At 40.6% G+C, this 25,828-nt stretch overlaps 1 protein-coding gene across 1 annotated transcript in view; it reads right to left on the reverse strand.

The window, feature by feature from the left end:
* lrriq1 (leucine-rich repeats and IQ motif containing 1) overlaps positions 1-25,740 on the reverse strand; it is a 45,443-nt gene extending 19,703 nt beyond the window's left edge. Inside the window, exons 1-16 of the mRNA XM_034149197.1 lie at positions 25,701-25,740; positions 24,698-24,780; positions 24,488-24,602; positions 23,090-23,241; positions 22,543-22,617; positions 20,560-21,072; positions 19,083-20,495; positions 18,402-18,554; positions 17,914-18,064; positions 16,592-16,785; positions 15,413-15,540; positions 13,993-14,066; positions 12,891-12,984; positions 8,032-8,211; positions 2,894-3,319; positions 2,122-2,302 (exon numbers count right to left, since the gene is read on the reverse strand). Coding sequence (XP_034005088.1) covers positions 2,122-2,302; positions 2,894-3,319; positions 8,032-8,211; positions 12,891-12,984; positions 13,993-14,066; positions 15,413-15,540; positions 16,592-16,785; positions 17,914-18,064; positions 18,402-18,554; positions 19,083-20,495; positions 20,560-21,072; positions 22,543-22,617; positions 23,090-23,241; positions 24,488-24,602; positions 24,698-24,751 — 3,903 coding nt within the window. The 5' untranslated portion in view covers positions 24,752-24,780; positions 25,701-25,740. The remainder of the gene's footprint in view (positions 1-2,121; positions 2,303-2,893; positions 3,320-8,031; positions 8,212-12,890; positions 12,985-13,992; positions 14,067-15,412; positions 15,541-16,591; positions 16,786-17,913; positions 18,065-18,401; positions 18,555-19,082; positions 20,496-20,559; positions 21,073-22,542; positions 22,618-23,089; positions 23,242-24,487; positions 24,603-24,697; positions 24,781-25,700) is intronic.
* Positions 25,741-25,828: the final 88 nt, after the last annotated feature.

A 25,828-nucleotide genomic window follows, 5' to 3' on the forward strand; every position in this document is an offset into this window, starting at 1 on the left:
TCGTTTAGGTGCTTTTTGTTCTGGAGATAGGCACTCCTCAATCCACTCCTCCATAGTAAGACCCCCCCCCCCCCCCCCCCCCCGGAATATCTTAAATGTTTTTGCGGACCTTTTTGATTACAGATTTGAAAACATGGTTGCTTGCTTTAAAAGTAGCACAATTCATTATGTCAAACCTTGGAAAGTATCTAAATATCCCTGCCCTAATGCCAAAGGAACTGCACACTGAATATGTTTTTGCCGTTTGATGTCTATGTCTGGACCGTTGCGTAAAAAGGAGGGTTTCTGCCCGTTACTTCTCCGCTGCTTTCTTGTTCCAGTTTGAAAAGCAAACAGCCCAACTGTATACTGTTTATCTCAGACGCGGAGGGATACTGACTTGTTGTGAAAAGTAACTTACAATTCTACCCGTGGTATACGCTCAGTATACCACGGCTAAGAACCAATCAGATTGCTTGATTTTACTTGTCCGTTTTATAAATATAAATATATATATATATATATATATATATATATATATATATATATATATATATATATATATATATATATATATATATATACAGTGCATACAGTGCAATAAGCTTCTTAGTGCAATAAGAAGCTACAGTGACGTTAATCTACGTCGGTAATATTAACTTTATTTAATACAACATTTACGGTACAAGATTTAATCATACAGCCCATGTAGTATAATATTTTACAAATGATGAATTACAGCAAACATGTGCAATATATCCATTATTACAGCTCCGTGGGATGGCAGTAAGGCGATATGGGTCCGTTCTTACTGTACATCCATGGGTAAAGATAAACGCATGTAGTGCTGAACACGTAACATGAACGTGCCGGGCGGCGCGGTCCCGTGGGTTAGATGCGCGTTCATAATGCAGAGGGAAATAACTCACAGAATAACGTTATTAGCACATTTTTACAATTTGAGGAACGAATATTTTTAATAAGGGCTATACAAGTGTTCATACTGGGTAGTTTATTTAGTTTAAAAAAAAATTATCCAACGATTTACAGACCACTCTTTCCCCATGTAAGTCAATGGGAAAAAGTGTTTCCGGGCCTGGCAACCAAAAGGAAGTGTAGTACCGCCGTTTGGCCAGCACGAATATTTTCATCTGAGTCCGGCGCACTTCCTGGGGGCTTGGTTGTTACATGAAGGGTGTTTCTCAATCGTGAGTACGCTTGCTTGGTAGCACATGTCTGCCGAGCATCTTGCTTCAGAAGCAAGTCAAGAATACTTCCTGCCATTCGGAAAACGAAGTGTGGAACAGGCTAGCAAGTGTGCAGGTGTGCGTCATATGAGAGGCCCCGCCTTACATCTTCCGCCACAGATTTGGGGAAATTGGTCCGTGCGCAAAGCATTGTGGGGATTTTAAGGCCGCGAAGTCTACTCATGTGCACACTCGATATTTCTCCAAACGGAGTACGCCGGGCTCGGTAGATTTCCAAGTATACTGGAGATTGGAACAGTACTTCGGCGGCACTCGATGACGTAGTATGCTTGAAATAGTGGCTCGGAAGCAGCTTTACTCGCGATTGAGAAACACCCACAGTTACGGCATTTCCTGTTTCTGCCGGAGAGAGGGGAGTTTGTCCCAAAGCTTGCCGCTGCATTTACTCCCTCCATCTGACAGGAGGGAGCCTCGTTGAGCTGCGAGTGTCACTCCACAGAGTTCACTCCCTCACGGAGGGGTAGTGTGTAGGGGTAGGGTGTAGGGTTTGGGATTGGGCCTAAATCTCAGACATTAATCTGGGTTGTAAGTATTTTGCCTCTCATGATATGTGGCTTGTTGCATTGGTGACACAAGTTACATACTCCGGCTGGATCGTTCTACGTAAACGGAACATTTGTGTATTTCCAGTTCTTGTTTCCGTGTCCTTCCAAAATAAGATCAGAGGGAAAAGGTTTTGGTTGGAGAATGTTGGAAAAATAGGCAAATGACAACAAATATGTAAAATGTAACTGATTATGGAAGCTGTGTAGGTGTGTACGTTTCTACGTCACAAAGGGAACGCCACACATGAAATAGTTGCCCTTTAATTATCGCATGACTCCACTTGTTGGACTTAAACTCCTGTTAAATAACTCAATTAAAAGGGTTATACCTGGATGACACTTGCTGCATAATGCTGAGCAACAACACTCCCATTTAAAAAGGCAGGTCCGGACTCTGGCTCTCCTCCATCTCCATCTCCTCCTCCACCCTCCTCTGCTGTGGAGGGGCGGCTGACATTTCCACTTTTCTGTCTGTAAGCACACAGCTGCTGAATCCCGACTGCTGCTGTGCTACTTACAAAAGAACACACACACACACAGACAAACACACACACACAGAATGAGCGATATACATGATGTCACAGCACCTTCGTTTGAATGTATTTCTGAGCGGACATCTGGAGAGCAGGACTCTGGAGGGTGTCGGCCTGTCCACAGCCACCCTTCACATCAGAGATCTATCGCCCTCCCGGAGATGTTAATGATGAAGCTGCGTGTTAAAATGAATAAGATGTTCGACATCTCCTGCGGTAAATCACAGAGGAGGCTCCGGCGGTGAAAAATGCTCTGAAGGAGACACTAATCAAATGCTCACCTGCTATATGAAGGATTATATAAAAAATAGTGTTTGCTTACAGTTAGCAAAGCACACTTGTGTAGCTTTTGGTTTGAAAAGCTGATTTCACTGATCTCTGGTCAATAGTAAGTAAGTAAGTAAAATGTATTTAAAAAGCGCTTTTCCCAGACATAGTTACAAAGTGCTTGACAAAGCTATTATGATTCACCATTGAATCATAATAGATTAAATAGTAATAATAATAGCATAGATTGAGTGGATGCACAGAAATGGAGAGTACTGACTCCAAAAGTGTGGTAAATTACCTTTGGAGGTTCAGGTCCTCATGGTTGGATACAGGTGCCATTTTGAGATTGGAGCAAGTTGTCGAGGGGTGAACACTTTCCGAGTTTGCTTCTCGAACTGTTGGCCCGGTGTTTGGATGTGTTGCAACAGTGTTAAATGTGTTATGTTGGATTTCTGCAGCGTACTTATCCTCAAAAGTCCAGTTGCTGCATCTGGTACTGTCTCGATTTGGAAGAACTGGAGAGACGTTTCCAGTGGATTCCATTTCTCTGTGGTTCTCAGTATTGGTACTGTCCATGTCAAGTGTTTCCTCAGGTGTTGTTGCGCCTGCAGTCACAGTGGTGTCTCCGTACTCATGGGCATATCTCTGGTCCTCAGCCAGCTGCAGAGCCTCAGTGAAGTGTCTGCAGGAGGACTTCACAGCATCCAGGGAAGACGAGGCATTACTGTTGACAAACACACAAAAATAAACAGTGTTAGGTTTAGTTTCGATAAACTGGTTATATTTATTTGTATTGGGGAACATGAAAGTTAATTAATTAATCTAAAAAAGGAGAAAAATGCTTTGTCTCAGATGTATCTTCTGGCTGATTTCCATGTGTAGTTTCTCTATTTCTAGAATGTCTTTAAAATGGGATGACTGATTTATGACTTGTTATCTGTTGTACTGCGATTAGTTGGACATTGGAAATATTATTAGTAGATCATATCAGAGCTGTGGATCAGTAGAACTGGAAAACAGTCAAAAAAAGGGGATTGGGGATTCTTTCAAGTTCTTTTTTCTATTTAATGAACCTACCTAGAGTACAAATACAAATGTTGTGTTTCTGACACAACAAATATGTATATAATCATATTAAACCCTACCAGCAGTGTCTTTGCTTACCAGACTTTAAATCAAAAATGTTCTTAATAAGTGATCGATGGCATTGTGTATTTTAATGATTGAAACAAGAACATGACATTCAGAGTAACTGAGTTTGGAGCATTCTCTAATACTGAAACAGTATTAGAGAATCTTAATGAATGGAATATCAGACATTAAGTGTTTTATTCTTGCCCGGTTCATCTGAGGTGAATGAAGTGAGTGTGAGTGAGTTGCCTGACTGCTCTGTGTATTCCATATAATGTCTCTTTCATTGAGGGGATAAACGGACTACAAAGCCACCTCAATAGAAACGTAATTAATCTATTAGCAATGCTTTGCCCAAGTCTTCATCCCTGAGGGGGCAGAGACGCTTCAGAGCCCAGCAGTCTGAGGGCCAGTAGCCTCAGGTAGTGGAGCCTCTGCTCCACAAAGACCCGGCTCTTCGCTCTCAGTGGGACCAGAGAGGGGGGGCAGTCAGGGGGTCCAGAAGGATTGTGACCCCACTGACCCCCTCCCCCCCTGCCCCCCATTACCTGCTGGTTCACTGCAGGGTCACCATCAACATGTAAACCACTGTTATAAGAGAGTAGGAATGATCAAGAAAATGCTTTTGCATCACCGGGGTTCACTTTCAACCTATATATTTTTTTTAATAACTTTGGCTGTGTAAATCAAATCAAACAAAAAAATATCTAAATGTATTATAGCCCCAAATCACAAGAAATGCCTCAAAGGGCTGTACAAAGCAAACAAAATGCATATGTTATACATTTTCGTAAGGTCGTGAGTGATTTTTTTTGTTTTGGGAATTTAACCACGGTCTACAAGTGGGCATTCAAAACGAAAATGATGTTTAAGGAAAATAATTCCCCATGGAGCAACTACATTTAAAAAATTGCTTTTGGGGAAGAAAAAGTCATGGCTCCAATACCTGCTGCAAGAAAGTCAAGAGAAGCAGCGGACAACACAAAACCTGTGCCAAATATATTGAATTGGGTGTGTGGGTGATTTATTGCAGATTGATTGGCTGTACAGATGCAGTTTTATAATCAACCTTAGGATAGACACCAGCTCACCAAAATGACTAAAACGTGGTTGCGTGTGAAGCGATACTCTTTAGAGACTACAAGAGAAAATATGCACGATTATAGCTTACTCACTTGGTCTGAGTCAGACTGCTGAAGCCCACATGTGAGTTTCAGTTCATCTTTACAGAGGACAGAAACTGGGAATGTGAATTGTATCTCTTACATTGTAATCCTGGTAGTAATAGATATTAGATTCTTAGAAGGAATTCCACCGATGACTCTTACATGTGTATATGGGCATGTGAGTATTGCTTTAAAGGTCACCTATCATCAGTGGCGGCGCCAGGGTATGGCTGGGGTAGGCTACAGCCATACCAAGAAATAGCTTTAGAGTGAATTGCACAGACAGCAGTTAGTGAGATTGATTTCAGTAGCCACTTGTCTGGAAATACCGAAGACTAGAAACAGTTTTGAAAACTTTTGTCACGTAGTGATCGTCTTCTCAATAAAACATCTTTGCTAATGTCTTCTGGCCAATCAGAATCACGATAACGGCGTGGTGTTGTTGCAGGAAGTCCCGACGGAGAATACTTTTGCGGTAGTACATCTCTATATACATCGATACAACATTACGTGTTGATAGAAATCAACACGTAATGAAATAAGACCCCACGGTTTGATGATTGATAGGTGTGTGGGCTGTCTTTCATTTTGACACACAGAACAATGGGGGCTATCCACCCTTATGAGTTCCCAGACACACCGGGGACACATATTTATGTATAAAAGACATCAAAAAGTGCATTTTGCATGATAGGTCCCCTTTAAAGTAGACTTAAAAAAAAATTCCTATCCTCAAAGCAGACCAGTATACCAATACAAAACCAATATGAATATATTTTTGGGGGATACTGGGATTGTGTTGGAGGCGGGGCCCCTTTCATGCCTATAAAATATGTTCAGAAGCTCATAAAGCTAAAGAAAGTATGACTTCCTGGTATAAAAGTACCTGGATCTTTCTTACTTTAGGTCCATAGAATATTTGCACTAATGTTTCATATAACCCCACCTCCCAGCCACTGATTTACAGATGTCTTTTCCTAATGTAAGTCTAAGGGGGAAAAGTATTTTGGGCACAACAGCATCAGGTGACGGAGCCTGAAGTTGAAATTATATAATTTAGCCACTATATACAGCCTATGGTAAAAATGTCTTCAAAGCTCCCCGCTGTTTTTCTGTATCCACTTCTCTTTGTACATCACGGGTTACGGTGGGTGTGTGTGACGCATCGGACATTCGTGCCAGAGATAAATTACATCCAGGTAAAGTATTTTGTTAAATAGCAGCAGTGTTGTGTCTCCTAACCGGGGCCATATGCCATTTCTATGTTTGAAGAGAAAATTAAAAGATTCATTATATTCTGCTGCACTAAGCCGTGTCTCTCTAAGGGTCTTTTACATGGTTTGGTTGGTGAAGACAGAACATGGCAAGTGGAAAACAGCAGACACAAAAAGAATTTCTACAAATATAACTTCACTTTCTAGTTTGTTTATGGATTCCCCATCATACATCTCGAGAACACAGAACTATTTGTACTTCTTGAACTTTGTATTAATAGAAAGAGATTTAAGTTGCTCGGAAAAATGCATAAAAAGGACCGTTTTGGTATTTAATGTAGGCTTTTTGTGAGGAACAAAGGATTCAGCCTGCACTCTGCACCCTGTAGAGAGAAGTTGTGAAACCGGACCCCTGATAAACCCCATGGCGTCCCACCTTACAGTCACAGCGCGGCGGCGGTGCGCTCACCTCCTCGGAACCTCAGTCAGACACAAGGTCAGGCCGGGGGTTAAATGGCCGTGTTGGTCCTTGCAAAGTCCGCAGAAAGGATCATTGTCCAGAGGCCAGGGGGGTAGAGGGCACACAGTGAGGGGTGAAGCAGAGGGACCCCCCGAGCCATAGGAGTCCTCGCTGTGACCCGGGCTGCTAGCCGCCGCCACGTTTCATCTTTTGTGCCGAGTAATTTGGAGGGGTCACGAAGATAAGCAGAGAGCTGACCACCGTTTTAAGTGTTGGTGGTCCGTCTCGCAGAGGAGCGTCAAAGTGTGCAGAGGCCAGCGACATACAAGGACTTGTGAAAATAGATGGACGTTGTCTTAAGCCTCACTACGCCCTGTGTATCAGACATAACAAGAGGATAGCTGACATTCCTGACGGCTGCGTGTCTGTCTGTCCCGCAGGCCGATCGGCACAACGTGAAACGCGTAATGTGAAACCTTGTCAATAGATTCGTAGTCATTTAAATTTGCTTATCCTGTTCAGTTTAGTCTGGTTTGCAATGTGATCCCATTTGTCTTTGAGTGTTATAATAAGGGTTGTCATTTTTTGAAAAAATAACAAATTGCAATTATTTTGACTGAGGGAATTATCTTTTAAGAGGATCTGTACCAAACAAGGTTTTATTATAAGTGTTTTTGTGGCCGGGACATCTCAACAACTCCACAATAGTTCATTCAGATATTTTCAAATATCTTTCAACAAATTTTGCGCTGACAGCGATTTTGATAATGCACTAGTCCATAATGCAATCTGGATAACATTTTGAATAATTGTGCAGCCCTTGTTGTAATTCATGTAGGGCTTTTTCCTCGTGCCTTGCATGTTTCTTTAGTTTTCTTTTTCTTCAAAAGACCTATTGATCAAACAAACAGCGCTGATTGAATCAAGAGGAAAAAACCTTTAGAGAATTGGTATTTTCTTGCTAATTTGGTGTGGAATTGTGTATGACTTCACACACAGTAGTTATACATTATAAGTAAAAAGAAGAGAGAACTTGTCTCTGTAATATTCGGACATGTAGCGTTCATAAATCTTTTTTTAAGGAAAGCTCTAAGCCAAATTTGAATGAACAAACCTGAGCTGAGCTTTTCCCTCATTCTGTCCCATTAAGCTGCTTCAGAAATCATTCCTTTTGACATGTTAGTTCGCCAAGACAGATGATGTGTGTTATCCAATTAAGCGGAAAATCACTGATGTCAGCATTCGAGAAAAATATCATGATGAAAATGATGTGACTTATCCGAGTTAACTATAAGTTATCACAGTTCTTTTTTTCCCCTCATTGTTCCATGACAGATCTAGGAAGAATTTACAGTGGATTTCAGAATAAGACACCTATCTGAACACTGTCTCTGACCACTGGTAGGACCTGCACTCATTCACTCTGGACACCCAGCCCCCTGACAGTCAGTCATCAGTCTCCTACCTGAGCTCCCTGCTGAGCTGCTGCTGTGAATACTGAGTCTGTTGAAGCTGAGCCTGGCAGAACATCAGGAAGCTGCCTGAGGCCGAGCCGAGCTGAGGAACAGCAGGGGGCGCTAGAGAGGAGTCTGTCTGCTGGCCATCGATGGACCTCAGGCCCGGCAACACTTTCTGCAGAGTGGATCTGAAGAGGAGAGAAAACAGGATTACATTCAGAGGTATTTAAAGCCATAAAAAGGCTTAGAGTATAAGTGGCGAGAACATTTGTTTTGTATATTTCTATTTCTGTACTTTGTCAAGAAACAAAACCAATATAGGTCATATCACCAATATCTTAATCTATTATATTATTTACATTAAAATATGAGCTTTCAAATTGGCGTCACAAAAAAATACCACTGCATTTTTTCATTTGGACAAAAAGGATAGCTATGGTTACATATAATATATATCAAAATCTATCCTTTACTAAGACATTTTCAGCTGATATTTCAGATCACACTTTTTTTCTTTTAAATAAATAACTGTACTATTGTTGCTTTTGTTCTAAATAATAGTCCAGCAATTTGTAATGTACTCTTTGCCACTGCAATAAATAAAAACAGCTTGGTGAGTCCTTCAGTTTGTATAAACAACTAAATATTCACAGGCTTTTGATTGCGACTTGAACAGAGAGAGAGTTAAGAGGGTTAAAGGTTTCTCTACCACTGAAGGGTTAGAGGAGTCATTCTGAGAAGACTGGTTTCTGGTCCCTCTGAGGCCACTCCTCGTACATGTTTTCCTGACTACACCGTACATTTTGTCCTCTTAAGTAATCCATACAGTTAATACACGTTTAGACAGTCATCTTATATTGTTTTTCTATCCACTTTGGATAAGAGCTGTACCCATGGCATATGTGAGGTACTGGCTGAGTGTGGGGGAGAGGTAACGCTGCTGCCTGGGGCTAAGGATGTTCGAGCAGAGGAATCCCAGCTATCTGCCAGAGAAACCCACTCAGAGCATCCACTGCTGGAGCCAAATGTGGCCTGCGTTCAGTGGGAAAATGTGGAGCTGGAAACTCTACAGAACACTAGGGAACAGCAACCCATAAAAACAAAAGCCTTCAGGCTACAACGTCGATATTTAAAACATTTTGGACAACTTGGTTTTAACAAAATTCATTCCCAGAGCACCACCCAGAATTCCAGCTCCTACCTTCTGGTAGAAGATCCAGGGTTCCCAGGAGCAGGCTGAACCGCTATAAGCACTCATTCCTACCTATGTCGATTAAGCTTCTTAACATTCACATGAAATGATATGTAGTCAAATGTAATGAAATGTACTTTTTAAATGTTGGCCATGAGGGTTGTGCAATAGGTCGCCATTGTCAGTATGTGCGTCTGTGTATTGTGTTTGTTCAAACGGTGTATGACTGATGATATGTGTATGTCTCTTAATGTCCACTATGTTTGTATATGTACATTTATGCACTGCAGGACGGAGTCCAGAACAAATTTCCTTACGGGGACAATAAAGTATATCGTATCGTATCGTATCGTATATGCTCTTTATACGCGTCTACTATGTCGCCAGAGGGGGATAAAACATTTCACCAGCTCATAATGTATGGGTTTTTTTTATATTTGGGGATTCCTTATTGCAGTCTGAATCTGAAGTTGGATATCTCAATTTGTTTTATATTAATCCACGGCTGTTAGTGCTGCACAATTCATCAAAATGTTAGCAAAATCGCAGTATAGACTAATGCGCCTTATTGCAATATTTGTTAGAGGCAAAATATGTAAAGATATCATTCTGATTGAAGTTATATTGTGCTGCAATCCCTCCCGAAGAAAAAATATATATATAGAAGAAAAAAATATATATTATACAGATCACACCTTGATCATTTTTATACATATTTGAGTTATAATGTAAATAATGTCAAAACAATAATAACTCTGGTTCAAATCGCATATAATTATGCAACTGCGTTATCAGTCAAAACAATTGCAATTAGTCATTTTTTCATAGTCAGGCTGCCTTAATGGCCATGATAGATCTAGCAGTGTTGATCCTGATTATTTAAAACACAGCTCAATTTCACTGGAATAATCAATTGTTTCCTGCAGTCTATGTATCATAACTTCCAACTGTATAAAAGGTAGGCATAAAATAAGTGAAATAAATCGAATTGTTTGAGTAATCTTGAAGCCTCAGGTGGTTTATTCTTATTCAAAATGGACTGTTTGTGTGCCTTTATCCAAAAAAGCTTATTCCTTGCATGCGGTTACCTAAAGATTCTGATTCTCAAAAATGGAACAAACCATGTTTTTAGGACTTTTGCATTTTCTTCCTTTAGAGTTTTCCCATCCCCACTGCCACACTTGGACAAAGACATGAGCGCAGAATAACGGGCTGAATGTCAGGGGGATACGGTTTTGATGGGCCCACTTGGTCTCTCCGACACAGATCGGGATTAGATTCCAAGCCTTCGGGCATGTTCTCTGGGAAACCCAAATAGGACCTTTTGATGGCTACATGAGCTCATTGAGGTGTGGAAAGTAATTCAATTGGGGAATGGACGCCACTTAGACACACTTTGGGAGAATGTGGAAATAATTGGATGCCATCAATTGTTGATGTTTACAATAGGTGATTCCTATTCAATTATTTGGGATACTTTTACTGGTTTCAGTTGAAAACCTCTGCATTTCTTTGACATTTTTTAAGGTCAAAGCATTTTTCTGTATATGTGTAAGGACTAGCCACATTAAACCAAATAAAGGAGATTTCCTATTTTAACCCTTAGATGCCCGAGTGACTGGACCCTACACTCTTCCATAAGTGGGTCAAAAAGGACCCGTATTAGAATAATATGTGTTTTTATGCCATTTTTGTCATTTTGGTTAAGAAAAATCACTTGTATAATATTTAGTATTATATTTTGGTTCACGCTAGAAATATTTTATATTTAATTTTTCACTATTTATAATCTTAGACATTTGTTTTACATTTTGAAAAAAAAACGAAATTCCATAGAAAATGCATGCGGGTCATTTTTGACCCACTTATGGAAGCTTGGGGTAGTAATACAAAAACTACAATTTCTCAAAATGTAAATAAAAAATGTGAATGGCATGATATCCAAAACATGTTTTTTGAGGAATAGCTGGAATATGAAATGATAAAAAAATGTAATTACAAAGATACTTCAAGAAAACCACCTCACCGGGTCAAAAAATACCGACTTATGGAAGCTTGGGGTAGTAATACAAAAACTACAATTTCTTAAAATGTATCAAATGTAAATTAAAAATTTGAATGGCATGATATCCAAAACATGTTTTTTGAGGAATAGCTGGAATATGAAATAATAAAAAATTGTAATTACAAAGATACTTCAAGACAACCACCTCACCGGGTCAAAAAAGACCCACTTATGCATCTAAGGGTTAAAAATGTTGCTATGAATCTATTTCTCTCCTAACATCTACAGTATATCTTCATTCATTATACTTGGACTTCATCCTGAATCTATCCTAAATTGATATACAGTTCATCCTCCTTTCTGAGGGAAACACTGTTCTTGGCTCACATTCCTTCGTCCCCCTTCTCCATCCCGTATGAGCACACGTCCCGTATTTCATTTAGTGAAGACTTCCTCTGAACCACATGCTCTTAAAGCGGCCATGATTAATCAAGCCAGAGTGTTTTCTTCTTCCACGTCTCCTGGATCAGGGGCTGCCTACAGGGAGTTTAATTCCTAGCGCTTGCCTTTTGGTGCTTTCATTTAACCGGTGTTATCACAGGCGAGGGATGAAAGGGCCAGGGCATGAGAGTGGAAATACAGAAGGTTAATTCCTCTGTTGGCATTGGAGGTTAAGTAAAGTTCAATGAAATATTAATGTGATGTCTAAGTCAAGGGGTTAAGCAGGAAAAAGTCCACAGAAGTTTTTTTTTGGACAGAGAATGACCCATGAATCAAGATATTATAATGAAAAGGAAACAAAAAACAAATGTTATGTCAGTAGTAAGAAAGGCAGGAATGTTTTACGTGCGCATTGACATTCAATTCTTCTCGGTTATGATGTTATAAAAATGTCTACATTTCACGGGGCTGTGTTGGAGGGGCATGCAAAGTATAATTTTTCATATTTTGGTGTAACTAAATGGGTGTGAGTAGCTCTGAGGAGCCAAACAACTTTGCGAACATGTAACATGTGACATCATTGCTCATGACAGGCCAATAGAAGCATGAATAATATGAGTGTCATTGCATATTTTTCATATAAACTCACTGCAACTCGGGTAAAATATTTAGGCACGATAAGTGAATGAGCAAATTGACACTGAAGAGATAATGGATTTTTCTGTTGTATCAATATTTGGGGAATTACGAGCACTTAGAGCGGCGTACGTAAGCGCAGATGTCGGTGGCACGTCGCAGTAATCTAATAGCGGACGCGGATCACAGTGCTAATCCCGGGAAGTGGACAGGAAGGCCTGTGTTCTGCAGGAATGTTTAGACTACCTGAGCCAGGAGACTGTATTTTTGATGGAGAAATGCTAGCTTTCTACTGGTATGCTCACTTTGAACATCCATAGCGGCGAGCGATTTTTCAGAGCAAAAGGAAGCAGAAATTGAAACTTTTGCACGGAGATTTTCTGGAAAAAACAGTATCTTGATGTGAAGCTGTTTGACAGGTACTACAGAGAAGGGGGTGCTGAAGTTAGAGAACAGAAAATGAAGGGTAAAGGGCAAGTTCAAATCAGCTTGGATGAGTCTTACTAGCAGATTCCTCCATTCATAAGAAATAAATGTATATCATAGAAAACGGTAGCCCATATATTTCCATATTTTTCTACCGCTTATCTTACCTCCAGCCTCTCTCCTGCTGAAGAGGATTCCCTGTGAGCTGCACCTCTCGCAGGAAGTGACATCCCTCCAGACTCTCGCACACGTTCAGGGGCTCTGATAGAGAAAAGGAAAAAACATTTTTGCTTTGTCCATTTTTGGTGTAATCTTCCCTTACAGGAGCCCTATTATTATACTCAATTATCAGGTTCATATTAGTATTTTTGTTCCTATGCTTTTATGTTCAAAAAAGGTATTTAGAAAATCGTTTCAGCCTCTGACTGAAAAAAGTCTCGTACAATGTCAGAATCAGAATCAGAATCACAAACAGGTTCACACATACGAGGGATTTGACTTGATGTCATGGTGCAGACATAACATATAAAACAAGAAATCTTTAAGGACACCGTAATAAAATATAGTTAAATAGCAATAAAATAAAGCAGTAATTTACATGGAAATGAATGAATTATAGGATATAAAATATGAAATATGAAACAAGAAATATGTGCAGTAAGCAGTATTTGAGCATTGTGTGCGTTAATGTAATGCATATAGAGACTACGTTGTGGCTGAGGTAAGTGTCAGTGTTGGAGCGATAGCCAATAGAAGCGCGAGTGTTACATAGTGAGGTCACTTTGTCCAGGAAATAAGCAAATGGAGGCGTTTCAGGCAAGGGGGGGGACCATTTACAAACACATATATAACACACTACAGGAAAGTGAAACCCCCAAAAGCATAATAGGGCCCCTTTATCCAGTGTCTCATCTTGTTATGTATCTAAATAAATAGATGATGCCTCTTGTTTCCATTAACTCATACACTCTACTCTGACAGCCAGCAATAAGACAATATAAATGTAGCAGTGTCATATAAAATAAATGGAATCATAAGTGTTTGAGCTTAAAGGCTTGGAGCATGTACATTTATAGCCATCGTAACTTCTTTTTTTATAAGTAAGATCAATCTGAGTCTGAGTGGGAGGAATGGATTTGAAAGTGGATGTAAAGAAGCTGAAACAACAGCTTGTGAATTTCCCCACTTGACATGCACAGTAGAGGAAGGAATGCCTATCTATTATGGAAAGGGATTTATATCTGCTGTTTCATTAAAATAATCTGTTACCTGACAGGCAGTTGAATCGAAGATCCAGATTTGCAAGGGACACACAACCAGACATGGAGGGCAGCTGGGTAACTCTAGGACACACAGAGACAAAATATAACAACTTTTGAAAGATATAAAACTGTATTAAGCTAATATTGTACCACTGTTAGACATTATCTGACTGGTTTTTAAATTGCATGAGTCATCTTCAAAATAAAAGGCGTTCACTTTTTGATATCAAATAATAAGAAATAAATGTCACGTAGAGGCCCTTATGCAAAGATATGTAAACGCTCATGATGGATTTGTGCACATCAATTAAGACATATAAAGGACAATGATGTATGTATGTGTGCCTAATGTTGACTATAATGTAAGCAATGTGCCTGTGTATATGACATAATGTTTGTTTTTGAGAGTATTTGCCAAGGTATGTGCATTCATTTATTTGTTTCATCCCCATATCTCTTTTTTAGATGTTTAGATTAGATCTTTTTAAATAGTATGGTTATTTGATCTAATATAATAATGTAAGTTATCTTTGTATTTAGTTAATTATTTTCAGTAGTGTTAGTTAAAGGGGACCTATCATGCAAAATGCACTTTTGTACGTCTTTTATACATGAATATGTGTCCCCGGTGTTCCAGGGAACTCACCAAGTGTCAGAAAACACAACCCTCTCTATTTTCCTCCATACCCAAATCTCTAAAAAAAGGGGCTGCAACGGATCTGATAAAAACTGATCCAGATTTGAACACTGTCCTGACGTCAGGACGGTGGCGCTACGGCTATTGGGCCAACTCCACCAATCAGGAGGAGACAACCACGGCCATTGCCGTTCGAAAGCGCTGGAGACGCTGTAGTACATATGCCAGGCCAGTAGATGGTGCTGTTCTCACTGAATCAGCCCAGAGCTAGAAATTGTCAAATTGAGCAAAATGAGGCATGGCTAAAATGCATGATGTTTGGTATTTTGAAAAAAAAAAAAGTATAAATATGCCTTATATAGGTATGGTCCTACACTATATTATTCAAATATAGCATGATAGGTCCACTTTAAGTTTTAATGGAGACCGAGGGATTGTTGAAGGCGGATGTGATATTTTATAAGTGTGGTGGGGTATAAAGATACAATTAAATTAAATTGACCAATGGGTAACAATTGTGGAAGAAATCTTTTTGATGGAAAAACTGACATATAAATTGAGATTACAACAAACACAACTCAACAGAAAGTGGGAAAAATGGAAGACTCGAAACAAAGAAATGTCACTGGAACAATAGCGAATAGATACATATATTTTTAAGAATATAATAACATGCAGACACATGATTGTTATGTTGTTGTAACCAGTATGTTAATGCCATGTATAATGTGACAATAAAACAAAATTGCTGGAACAAAGAGACAGAATAAGTATGCCTGGAGGAGGGTACCTGTTCTGGGCCACAGAGAGCTGCTGCAGGAGGGGCATCCAGGCGGCGCTGAGGCTCTGCAGGGAGGAGATGCTGTTGTCCTGGAGGTGCAGCTCGCTCAGGAGGACCTGGTTGCTCAGGCTGGGGGGCTGATGGAGGAACAGGGTGGAGCTGTCAGTAACACGGGGGGTTAGACTAACTTTCTGCTGCCGCTGCTGGTCCAGTGACGGATAAACGACCCCGTCCATCAACGTCAGCTGTTTCAGTCCTGCTGTGTTTACAGTCATCAGTTAGCCCTGCTGCAATCATGGGGAGCCTTAGGATACACTTAAGCTATTATTATACTGATTACTTTTGTTTGTATGTTTCATTCATTTCATTTTCTTGACTTATGAAGCAATTACCAGTGAGTTACTCTCTTTGATGTTTCTGAGACTTTGAGGTGATTTTATCCATCTTCTACTCGCACATTTTCTATTATCTTATGTGAGAAGTGTGTTTCGTTGAGAATTACACGAAGCAACATCGCTTTCAGTTCACCTATTTTCAGTTTGTTACATCACGTCTTTGTTCAAAGCGGTCATTTTGTAGGATTTAAGGAACATTAAACCCCCAATAATGTTCATGGTTGGCTGGAACTGGTCAATTGGTGATATTTGACCGATTTTAAATGTCCCTTAGGATTTCCGATTTTGTTTTTGTTATTTTTTTCCCCACATTGCAATACATGGGGAAATGTATTGCAATGTGTTTTGTAACAGAAGCCATGCACTCTTATGAATTGTATCGTTTCAAAATGATAATATAAGCCCCCAAATTGTATTTCTATCACGAGTTGTTCATTTAAATAAATCTGCTCATCTGTTCAGTATTTGCCACATTAGGTTTTCCCACCTATTCCTTTAAAAAATCGAATCTTGAAGCTGAATCTAATGGTATATTTTAGCTTTTGCATCTTGATAAGATTATTACATCTATTTGTTTATATTTATTTATGTATACAAGATGAAAACATTTTTTAAATATGCTTTTCTTGCTGATTTTCCAAGACATACAAAATACAAAATATTGACATCCCTAAAAAATGAAACATGAATGCCGAGGGTTTCATTCAATGCTGAGTTACAAACTTCTCATCCACTTTAAACATCATGTTTCCACGGTGACGTCAGAACCAGTGCTTTCCTTAATGTTTGTTACCTCAGTGAGGCTGTTGGCGCTCAGGTCCAGCGTGCAGAGCAGAGCGCTGTTCTCCAGACCCTCCACCGTCACCAGGTGGTTGTGAGAGCAGTTCAGGTGCAGCAGCGTGTAGACGTCCCTCAGTCCTCTGGTGCTGATCAGCTGGTTGTGATCCAGTGATAACCGCTGCAGTCTCTTCATCGACTCCAGACCAGCTGGGGATGACATTTATCGGCTTCAGATTGAGAAACAGCACATGGTAAGTCTGCATATAAGCAGTAAAAAAAGCCTTTAAAGGTCACCTATCATGCTGTTTTTAGGCAATAGCATAGGTCTCAGATATATCAAAAACATGTCTATGAAGTGTTTTGCTCAAAATACCAATCAGATCACCCATTCTAGCCATGCCTCATATCCCTCTATTTCACTTCCTGTTTCAAAAGTGCTGATTTGAGTATAAAGCTTTTTTTATTTTTTTTAAATTGATAAAAATAAAAAGGAGGGGTCTGAGCTCATGCGGGACCCGGCAGCTACTGTCTAAACTAAATACTGCCGTGATGAAACGCCATATCATGGATTATCAAGGATTATTTCTGAAACAGTATGGAGCTCAAAGGCTTTCTCTCTTGCCGGTTATACCACAAGGTGAGTTCCTTTTTATTTCCTGCTTCTTCACACACATGCTCTCCAGTACAGGTTAGCTCTGAGTGTTAGCCATGCTAATGTAAACACCGACCATATTACGTCCAAAACAGTCGGGCATTGTTTCCGATAGCAACGTTTCTGATAGGGCCGTGGGTGTAAAGCCAGCCTACATTTCAGATATTACGTCATATCGGACGCAAATCTGGATCAGCTCCGTTGTAGCCCCGTTTTTAGAGATTTGGGTACGGAGGAAAAGAGAGAGGGTTTTATTTTCTGACGCTGCGTGAGTTCCCCGACACACCGGGGATACATGTTTATGTATAAAAGACATCAAAAAGTGCATTTTGCATGATAGGTCCCCTTTAAATTAATTCAAAGACCCTCCTATAGGATTCGGTTTTAACAATAGTCCTCTGTTACAGTAGCTGAATATACAATTTAATGTGTTTAACCTCTTGTCTGGGCAATATATATTTATGGCTTAAGCCCCAGGGCTCAAGTTGACTTCAGTAAATAAATCATTTTCAATGCACATTGCAGTAGAGTTAATGAGTCCAGGCTTAAAGGAGAAGAGAGATGCTGCCCTCTGGTGGAGTATTGCAGACTTGAGCTAGACCTCAGATGTGACACAATTTATATTATTTGATATACAACTTAATGTCAAAGTGATTGATTGGGGATAAAACAACAGTTCTCACCAATGCGGGTGATGGAGTTGTTCGAGAGGTCGAGGACGTCCACATTCTCCGCCCCAGTCAAACCATGGATGGACGTCAGCTTGTTGTGGCTGAGTCGAAGAACTCGTAAACTCGTCATATTTTCACAGTCGACAAATGAGATGTCATTTTCCTGTGAAATGTTATGACACAACAAAACGTGGATTTATTGCTTTTTATTTTCAGAAAGATAATGATATTTAAATCCAGATCTGCACTATACAACAGCACATAAGAGTGAACATAATGTCATATATGGAGGAGTGATATATATATATATTTGTATACACATTCAAACATATTTATTTGACTTAAACCGATATATCCCTGCACTTTAAGTCTCTCTGCATATTGAAGTATGAAAGCTTGCTGTTTGTATGTTGTCTGCATGTTAAAAAAAGGAGCAGCTCTACTCATCTCATTGTACCTGTATAATGACAATAAAGGATTCTATTCTATTCTATATCCACCTGCACATCGATGTAGCAGAGCTGTGTGAGCTGGTTGAGGCCCTCCAGAGATGTGAGGCCGCAGCGTCTGAGGGTGAGGGACTGGAGTCGAGTGCACTGACCGAGAGAGGACACGCTGCAGCCGGCTAAATCCTCCAGAGTCACTGTGGTCACCTGAAGAGAGGAGGGGGTGCTTCAGAGCTCAGAGGTTCACTGTTGGATACGTATATCAGCAACTGTTTGGATTATTCCTCAGAATTATTTTCATGTCAAAATGGCAGAAATAGCTTTTTTCAGCCTCTCACAGATGGTGATTTTCTGCATTATCTGCAAGTATCTTTGGGTTTATGAATAATCAAAACAGGACATACATTTCAATTTATAAATGGTGAACAATTATTTTATATTTTATAGAACAAAAGATTGAACAATCAGGGGGGGGAAAAGTAGGAGATTATTTGATGACTCAAAGTCTAAACCTACGATTGGTAAACTATAATATAGCTTTGGTACATGATCTTATCTAGTTCAATAACCTAAAATGATGAGTTGTGTCAAGTATTATTTGTTTTACGAGAATACAGTTCTGAGAAAGACATTTTTTTGTTTTTTTAAATCAACATGACACTACAGGTCTCAAACAACTCCATCCTTCATCATGTTGTGACATAAACATGTTGGAAGCGTCTGTACAGATCCTACCTCCAGCAGGGACGTCCGGCCCGTGGCCCTCAGCAGAGAGTCGGGGCAGATTGGAGGCAGACTGCTGACCCCCCTCGGCCCTCTTCCTCTCCGCACAGACCCTCTCTGCTTCCTCCGGTTCTGCAGGGAGAGTTTGGACCAGGGGATGCAGTCCTTCATCCAGTCCAGCCTCCTCCTCTCTGGGAGGCTCTCAGAGGGGAACACAGACGCAGTGGAAGGCCTGGCTGCTCCACTTTCAAAGTCCAGAGCTTGATCCATGGAGGTCTGATGGATGCTCACTTCATGTAGCTGTGGCACAGTGTCAGCACTGATGGGAGACTCGCTGGGTAAAGGACCAGAGGAAGTCCAGGAAGTGGATTTCTCCATTTCATCCATATTCTTTTTCTCATGTTGACTCATTTTGCTTTTTGCTTGCAGCTCATTTGCTTTCACCACTTGCTTCTCCTTTTTCCCATGGTGCACCACTCTCTGTTCACGCTGCTCCTTTTCTTTGAGTCTTATTTCCTGGTTAGCCTTCATCTGGTTTTCTCCCACCGCTCCCTCCTTTAGCTCCTTCTCTGCTTCTACACTTTTTCTCTCATCTCCTTTTCTCTCCATCTTTCCTTTGTCCACATCATACCCTTCACAGCCCACTTCATCTTCCTCCTGTCTCCTCTCTTCCTCCTGTCTCCTCTCTTCCTCCTGTCTCCTCTCTTCCTCCTGTCTCCTCTCTTCCTCCTGTCTCCTCCTCTTGTCCTCCTGTCTCCTCTCTTCCTCCTGTCTCCTCTCTTCTTCCTGTCTCCTCTCTTCCTCCTGTCTCCTCCTCTTGTCCTCCTGTCTCCTCTCTTCTTCCTGTCTCCTCTCTTCCTCCTGTCTCCTCTCATCCTCCTGTCTCCTCTCATCCTCCTGTCTCCTCTCTTCCTCCTGTCTCCTCTCTTCCTCCTGTCTCCTCTCATCCTCCTGTCTCCTCTCATCCTCCTGTCTCCTCTCATCCTCCTGTCTCCTCTCTTCCTCCTGTCTCCTCTCTTCCTCCTGTCTCCTCCTCTTATCCTCCTGTCTCCTCCTCTCTTCCTCCTGTCTCCTCTCTTCCTCCTGTCTCCTCCTCTTATCCTCCTGTCTCCTCCTCTCTTCCTCCTGTCTCCTCTCTTCCTCCTGTCTCCTCCTCTCATCCTCCTGTCTCCTCTCTTCTTCCTGTCTCCTCTCTTCCTCCTGTCTCCTCTCTTCCTCCTGTCTCCTCCTCTTATCCTCCTGTCTCCTCTCTTCCTCCTGTCTCCTCCTCTCTTCCTCCTGTCTCCTCTCTTCCTCCTGTCTCCTCTCTTCCTCCTGTCTCCTCTCATCCTCCTGTCTCCTCTTATCCTCCTGTCTCCTCTCATCCTCCTGTCTCCTCTGTTCCTTCTGCTCCCTCTGCCGTCCTTCCTCTTTCCTCATCTCATCCTCTTCAAATGTTATTATGTCTTCCTTCATATTTCTTTCCCCCCCCTCCCTTTATGCTTACAACTTCCTTCAACGTCTCCTTCTTTCTTGCCTCCTCATCCCTAGCCTTTTCTTCCTTGTTCTTCCTCTCCTCAGGTTTTATTTCTTCACCTTCAAGTTCTATGTTATCCCTCTTCTTCATCTTCATCAGAACATCCTCTACTTTCTTGTTTGTAATCCTTTCCTCCTCTGTGGTAACCCTCACCTGTTCCTCTCTTCTCACCTGTTCCTCTCTTCTCACCTGTTCCTCTCTTCTCACCTGTTCCTCTCTCCTCACCTGTTCCCTCTTTTCTCTCTGCTCCTCAACCTTCTTCTGCCGCATTGCTTCCTCCATTTTCTTCTCTTCCTCCATCTTCATTGTTGCCTCTTCTCTTTTCCTCTCCTCGTCCCCCTTCTTTATCATCTCTTCATCTTTCTTCCTTCTAATCTCATCCTCCTTTCTTGTCCTCTTGTCTTCCTCGTCCTTTACCCTCTTCTGCTCCTCTTCCCTCATCCTCCTCTCTTCCTCCACGCGTCTCTTTAAGTTTCTGATCACTTCCTAATTGGTAAAGAGAGTCAACAGAGTTACAACAAAGCCAGTTGACCCATTTCAAATGAAACATTGAGTTGCAATTGCCTTAAATTCATATATATATATATACATTTAATAAAACACCATATAGTCAGCATATTGTAGTGATGGCAAAATGAAGCTTTGAATGAAGCATCGAACCAATTGGACAATTGTTTCGAAAATAAGTTCATTTCTCAAAGCTTCAGTTACAGCGACCTCTCCTGGTGAAGTGCAAGGCTGCAGTCGCAGTCGCAGTCGCAGTCGCAGTCGCAGTCGCAGTCGCAGTCGCAGTCGCAGTCACACACACACACACACACACACACACACACACACACACACACACACACACACACACACACACACACACACACACACACACACACACACACACACACACACACACACACACACACACACACACACACACATCACACACACACACACACACACACACATACACACACACACACACACACACAGCACACACACACTACACACACACTACACCACCACACACACCACACCACACACACACACACACACACCACACCACCTCACACACACACACACACTACACACACACACACACACTCACACACCCACACACCACACACACCACACACACACACACACACACACACACACACACACACACACTACACACACACACACACACACAACACACACACCCACAACACACAGGATTGATAAATTGTGTGTATTGGGTTATTGAGAAGAGAGTGGTTGGGTGTGCTTGTGTAATTATGGCAGGGGGTGATTATGTGGGATGGGGAACACTCAAAGATCTTTATTGAGGTAGCCTACATTATTCTTTTTATTTTGTATTTATCTAAAGGCATTTCTTTGGCCGGAGAGGGCCTTGATTAAAAGTTCATCCATTCCAGGATTTGAACCAGTTGCGCGGAGGACGTCGCCGCATGCGGGCCGCCGGCTCTATCCACTGGGCTATCTATTCTTTAAACTGTTGACATTGTTTTTTTTAATACTCATAATTGTCTTTTTGTCCACAACTTCTCCACATTTTGAAGTGTTTCCCGAGCCAGAACGACCTATCTTTCTTCCTGGCTTGCTCTATAATGATCCAATACAAATGCAATACCAACAACAACGCAAACTACGACAACAACCCACACATTGTGCATTGTTAAACTTTAGAGCGGTTATAAAGTGTTGAAGCGCTCAAATTCGAAACTGTTTCAACCTGTCACCTGTCAGAATCGAGACGAGGCAGTGCATTGAATCGCGTGATTGGACCGCGAACCAGTCAAGTGATTCATTCAGGCAATGAAGCAGTTGCTGCTTCGGACGTCATATGTCACGCGATTTGAAGCAAGCTTCGAAGCACTGCTTCTATAGAATAAGAAGTCCAGGGTTTGAAGCACGTATCGAAGCTTCAGTGTCAAACTGCCATCACTAGCGTATTGACAGACTTACCCGCTGAAGCATCATCTCCTGGTCCAGTTTTTCCTGAGCTCTCTTCTCTATCAACTCAAGTTCCTTCTGCTGGAGCTGAATACAGAGAGTAATAATCAGGGAATAAACATGATGAAATAAATAATGACAATTTAGATGTTTAAATCCACGAGATTGATATTGTTCTTTCCACAGCAAGATTCACTGGCTGACAACATGCACATCTTTCTTTAAATATATCTTGTACGTATTATTATCCATTCCTCTCCCACCATAGCAGAATACTTGAATTTAAAGGCAACGAGGCAGTTTCTGTCTCAACAGTCATTGACTAAGGCAGCAGTTTCCTTACATTGTCTGATTCCCTAATTAATACATTTACTATTAGATATATCTAAAGAACTAGGTTTATTTTATTTATTTGTATTAATAATTTATATATAGGTCACAAATCACTACACAGTGGGGGATTACACATTTGCTAACCTGAAACCAAACCTACATCTGTTATAAAAATAATTACAATAAAAGTCATCATGTTGAGTATAGTAAGTCCACAGTGACGAACCTTCTCGGCCTCCATTATCTTCTTCAGCTCCATCTGGAAGTCTCTTTCTATTCGTCTCTTCTGATCCTCCTTCTTCCTCTCCTCACAGCGTTCTTTCTCTCGCTCTGCCTCGTATTCCAACGCCAAACGATTCTCCTTCTCTGTGCAATCTCCTGTGACAAGTCAAAAAAAGATAATGCTTTATTAATAGCTCCACTAGCAAGGAGGAAAACAGGGCATTATGCAGCGAAAAGACAAACTGCCTGAAGAAATATGCAAGAATATTCTATCCAAATGTTGTAATAACTAGACCCAGGGTATATGCAGGAATCCTGAAGTCAAATGTCATACCTTTTAAGACCTTTTCCATACATTTTAAGACCTCATCGCCACTTGGAGTTTTAACCGGTTACATTGGCGACACACTTTACCTCACATTGACTATATACAGTATTGATTGTCCTTCCTCCTTATCTTCCAACCATTTGGACGCAAACTTGCATTTCCCCATAACGATGTTGTTTAACAACCGGCGTAAACGGGCCTTCGCGCGCTATCAAGCAGTGAGCGTGCGATGTCCTGTTCAGATGACGTCAAATCCAACGGGATGCCATAAATAAACTACACAGAATCACACTACACACCTACGCAATGATTACATTCAGGCAAACTGTAGAATACTACCTCTTTGGACCATTTATATACTTATTGAAAACAAGCTACAAAATGTAATACCTTGGAAAATGCCGTTTAATACTTTTTAATAGCCTTAATTTTCGCTAAATTGATTTATTAACTTTTAATACTTTTTAAGACCCCGCGGACACCCTGAGACCAACGTTGTTAACACTATACCACTTTCTCTGTCTGAAAAACGTCATTATCACTCTAACTCCCTACAGAAATGAATGAGAGCAACAAATATGACAACAGTGACCTCTTGTGAGAAACTGTTGTATAGCCACAGACGTTTTAATACAACATTAACCCTTCAGCAAGACCTCCACATTGCATAAAGAGGGGAAATGGATGTTATCTAGCATTCATCTCCTTTACATCTTTGCAATTAAATACAACATTTAACATAACACAAGGTGTCTTTACTTTGAATTTGAATGTACCTGCTGTCACTCAGATATCATGCATAATTAATTGAGTGCTTACATGTTAATGTACCTTATGCATCACACTTTTTATTCACAATTAAGTGTTATTCAAAAGTCTTGCCAATGCCTTTGCTTTTAATAATATGTACAGGAAAAGAAACATATACAGATTACTCTTATCACCCCCCACTTTGGCTTTGACTGTACATTTGTTAAGTTTGCAATAGAATACCTTTGAATGTGAGACTTGTGACACCCTGTAGCGTTCATTCTGCACTGTGTTATTTCATTTTCACTTTCGCATGTACCGTACCTTCATTGTCGGGACACACTGACACATCGTAAGTGAAAAGAGCTTCTGTCTCTGCAGGAAGGAGGCGAGTGTCAGTGGAAGAGTTGTTCTGCTGGTTGTCTGAGTCACAAATGACCTGTATCAGATACATCACAACTATTTAGAGGAGTTTGCCACAACTTGTGCACTTTGGATGTGTCATTGATGAAAGATTTAAAGAGAGACAGGTACCTGCTCCTTTAGTTTCAATGTATCCTGTTGGGGTTGAATAGGAAAGTGCATCATGTCCGCAGTGTGATGTGATGCAGTCAAGTCTGTGATGCAATAAGAAAACACAGATTACCCATTATCGTCAGAAGAAATCTCATCCATGGTATTATTTTTGAGGCATTGTTATTGTACATATTAAGAAAACCAGAACAGTTAACTGAATCATGAAAGTGAGCATGTTAGGCAAGTTATTTACTGTAGCAGCTATGCCTGTAGAAGCATAATACTGAATGATATGCATACTAATTCAGTGTTTGGGGAGGAATTCAGATCCTTTGCATAATTAAAAGTAATAAAATCACACTGTAAAAAAAGTTTGTAAAAACCCTGAATTGAAAAAAAGTACATAAAGCAAAAATAAGTATAATCAGAAAAAGATTCTTAAAGTATTAAATACATCTAAAATTGAAAAAGCCACTACAAATTAATATTATTTAAGATACATTTAATAATCTCAATGATATCTCTCAATTGGCAAATGTAATGATTTTCTCGTCATTCAGCTGTTACTATATAAACTACTGCTATAACTGCTTATTTATTACAAATAATCTTATTTATCTTGTTTTGTAAATGGTTATAATCTTCCCTAATAAGTAAAGTAACTAAAACTGTATATGTAGATGTAGTGACATAGAACGTACATGAGGCATGGAAGTGACATGAAAAGAAAAATATTTAAGTAAAGTACCTTAAATTAGAACTTTAGTAAAAATACTTGAGTAGATGTACTTAGTTACTTCCCACCACTGCTATCATTACATGTCATTTGTTAGACGCTTTTATCCAAAGCGACTTACATACATTCAATACTGTGGACAATCCCCACAGGAGCAATTTGGGGTGAAGTGTCTTGCCCAGGGACACAACGACATGCTGACTGCAGTGGGACTCGAACTTGCTATCCTCTGATTCGAAGTCCAGTGCACTACCCACTGAGCCACAACCACCCTATCAAACATACCTTCAAGTTCCTGAAGGATGAGCTTCTCACAAACTGCTGCTCTGCTTTTGGAGGTTTCAAAGTAGCTGAGCAGAGATTGGGGGAAGTCATCCGAGTCCTGTTGTCATAAAGTTAAGGCATGTTAGTTT

This window comes from Trematomus bernacchii, unplaced genomic scaffold (genome assembly GCF_902827165.1).
Source record: "Trematomus bernacchii unplaced genomic scaffold, fTreBer1.1, whole genome shotgun sequence".
Lineage (NCBI taxonomy): Eukaryota > Metazoa > Chordata > Actinopteri > Perciformes > Nototheniidae > Trematomus > Trematomus bernacchii.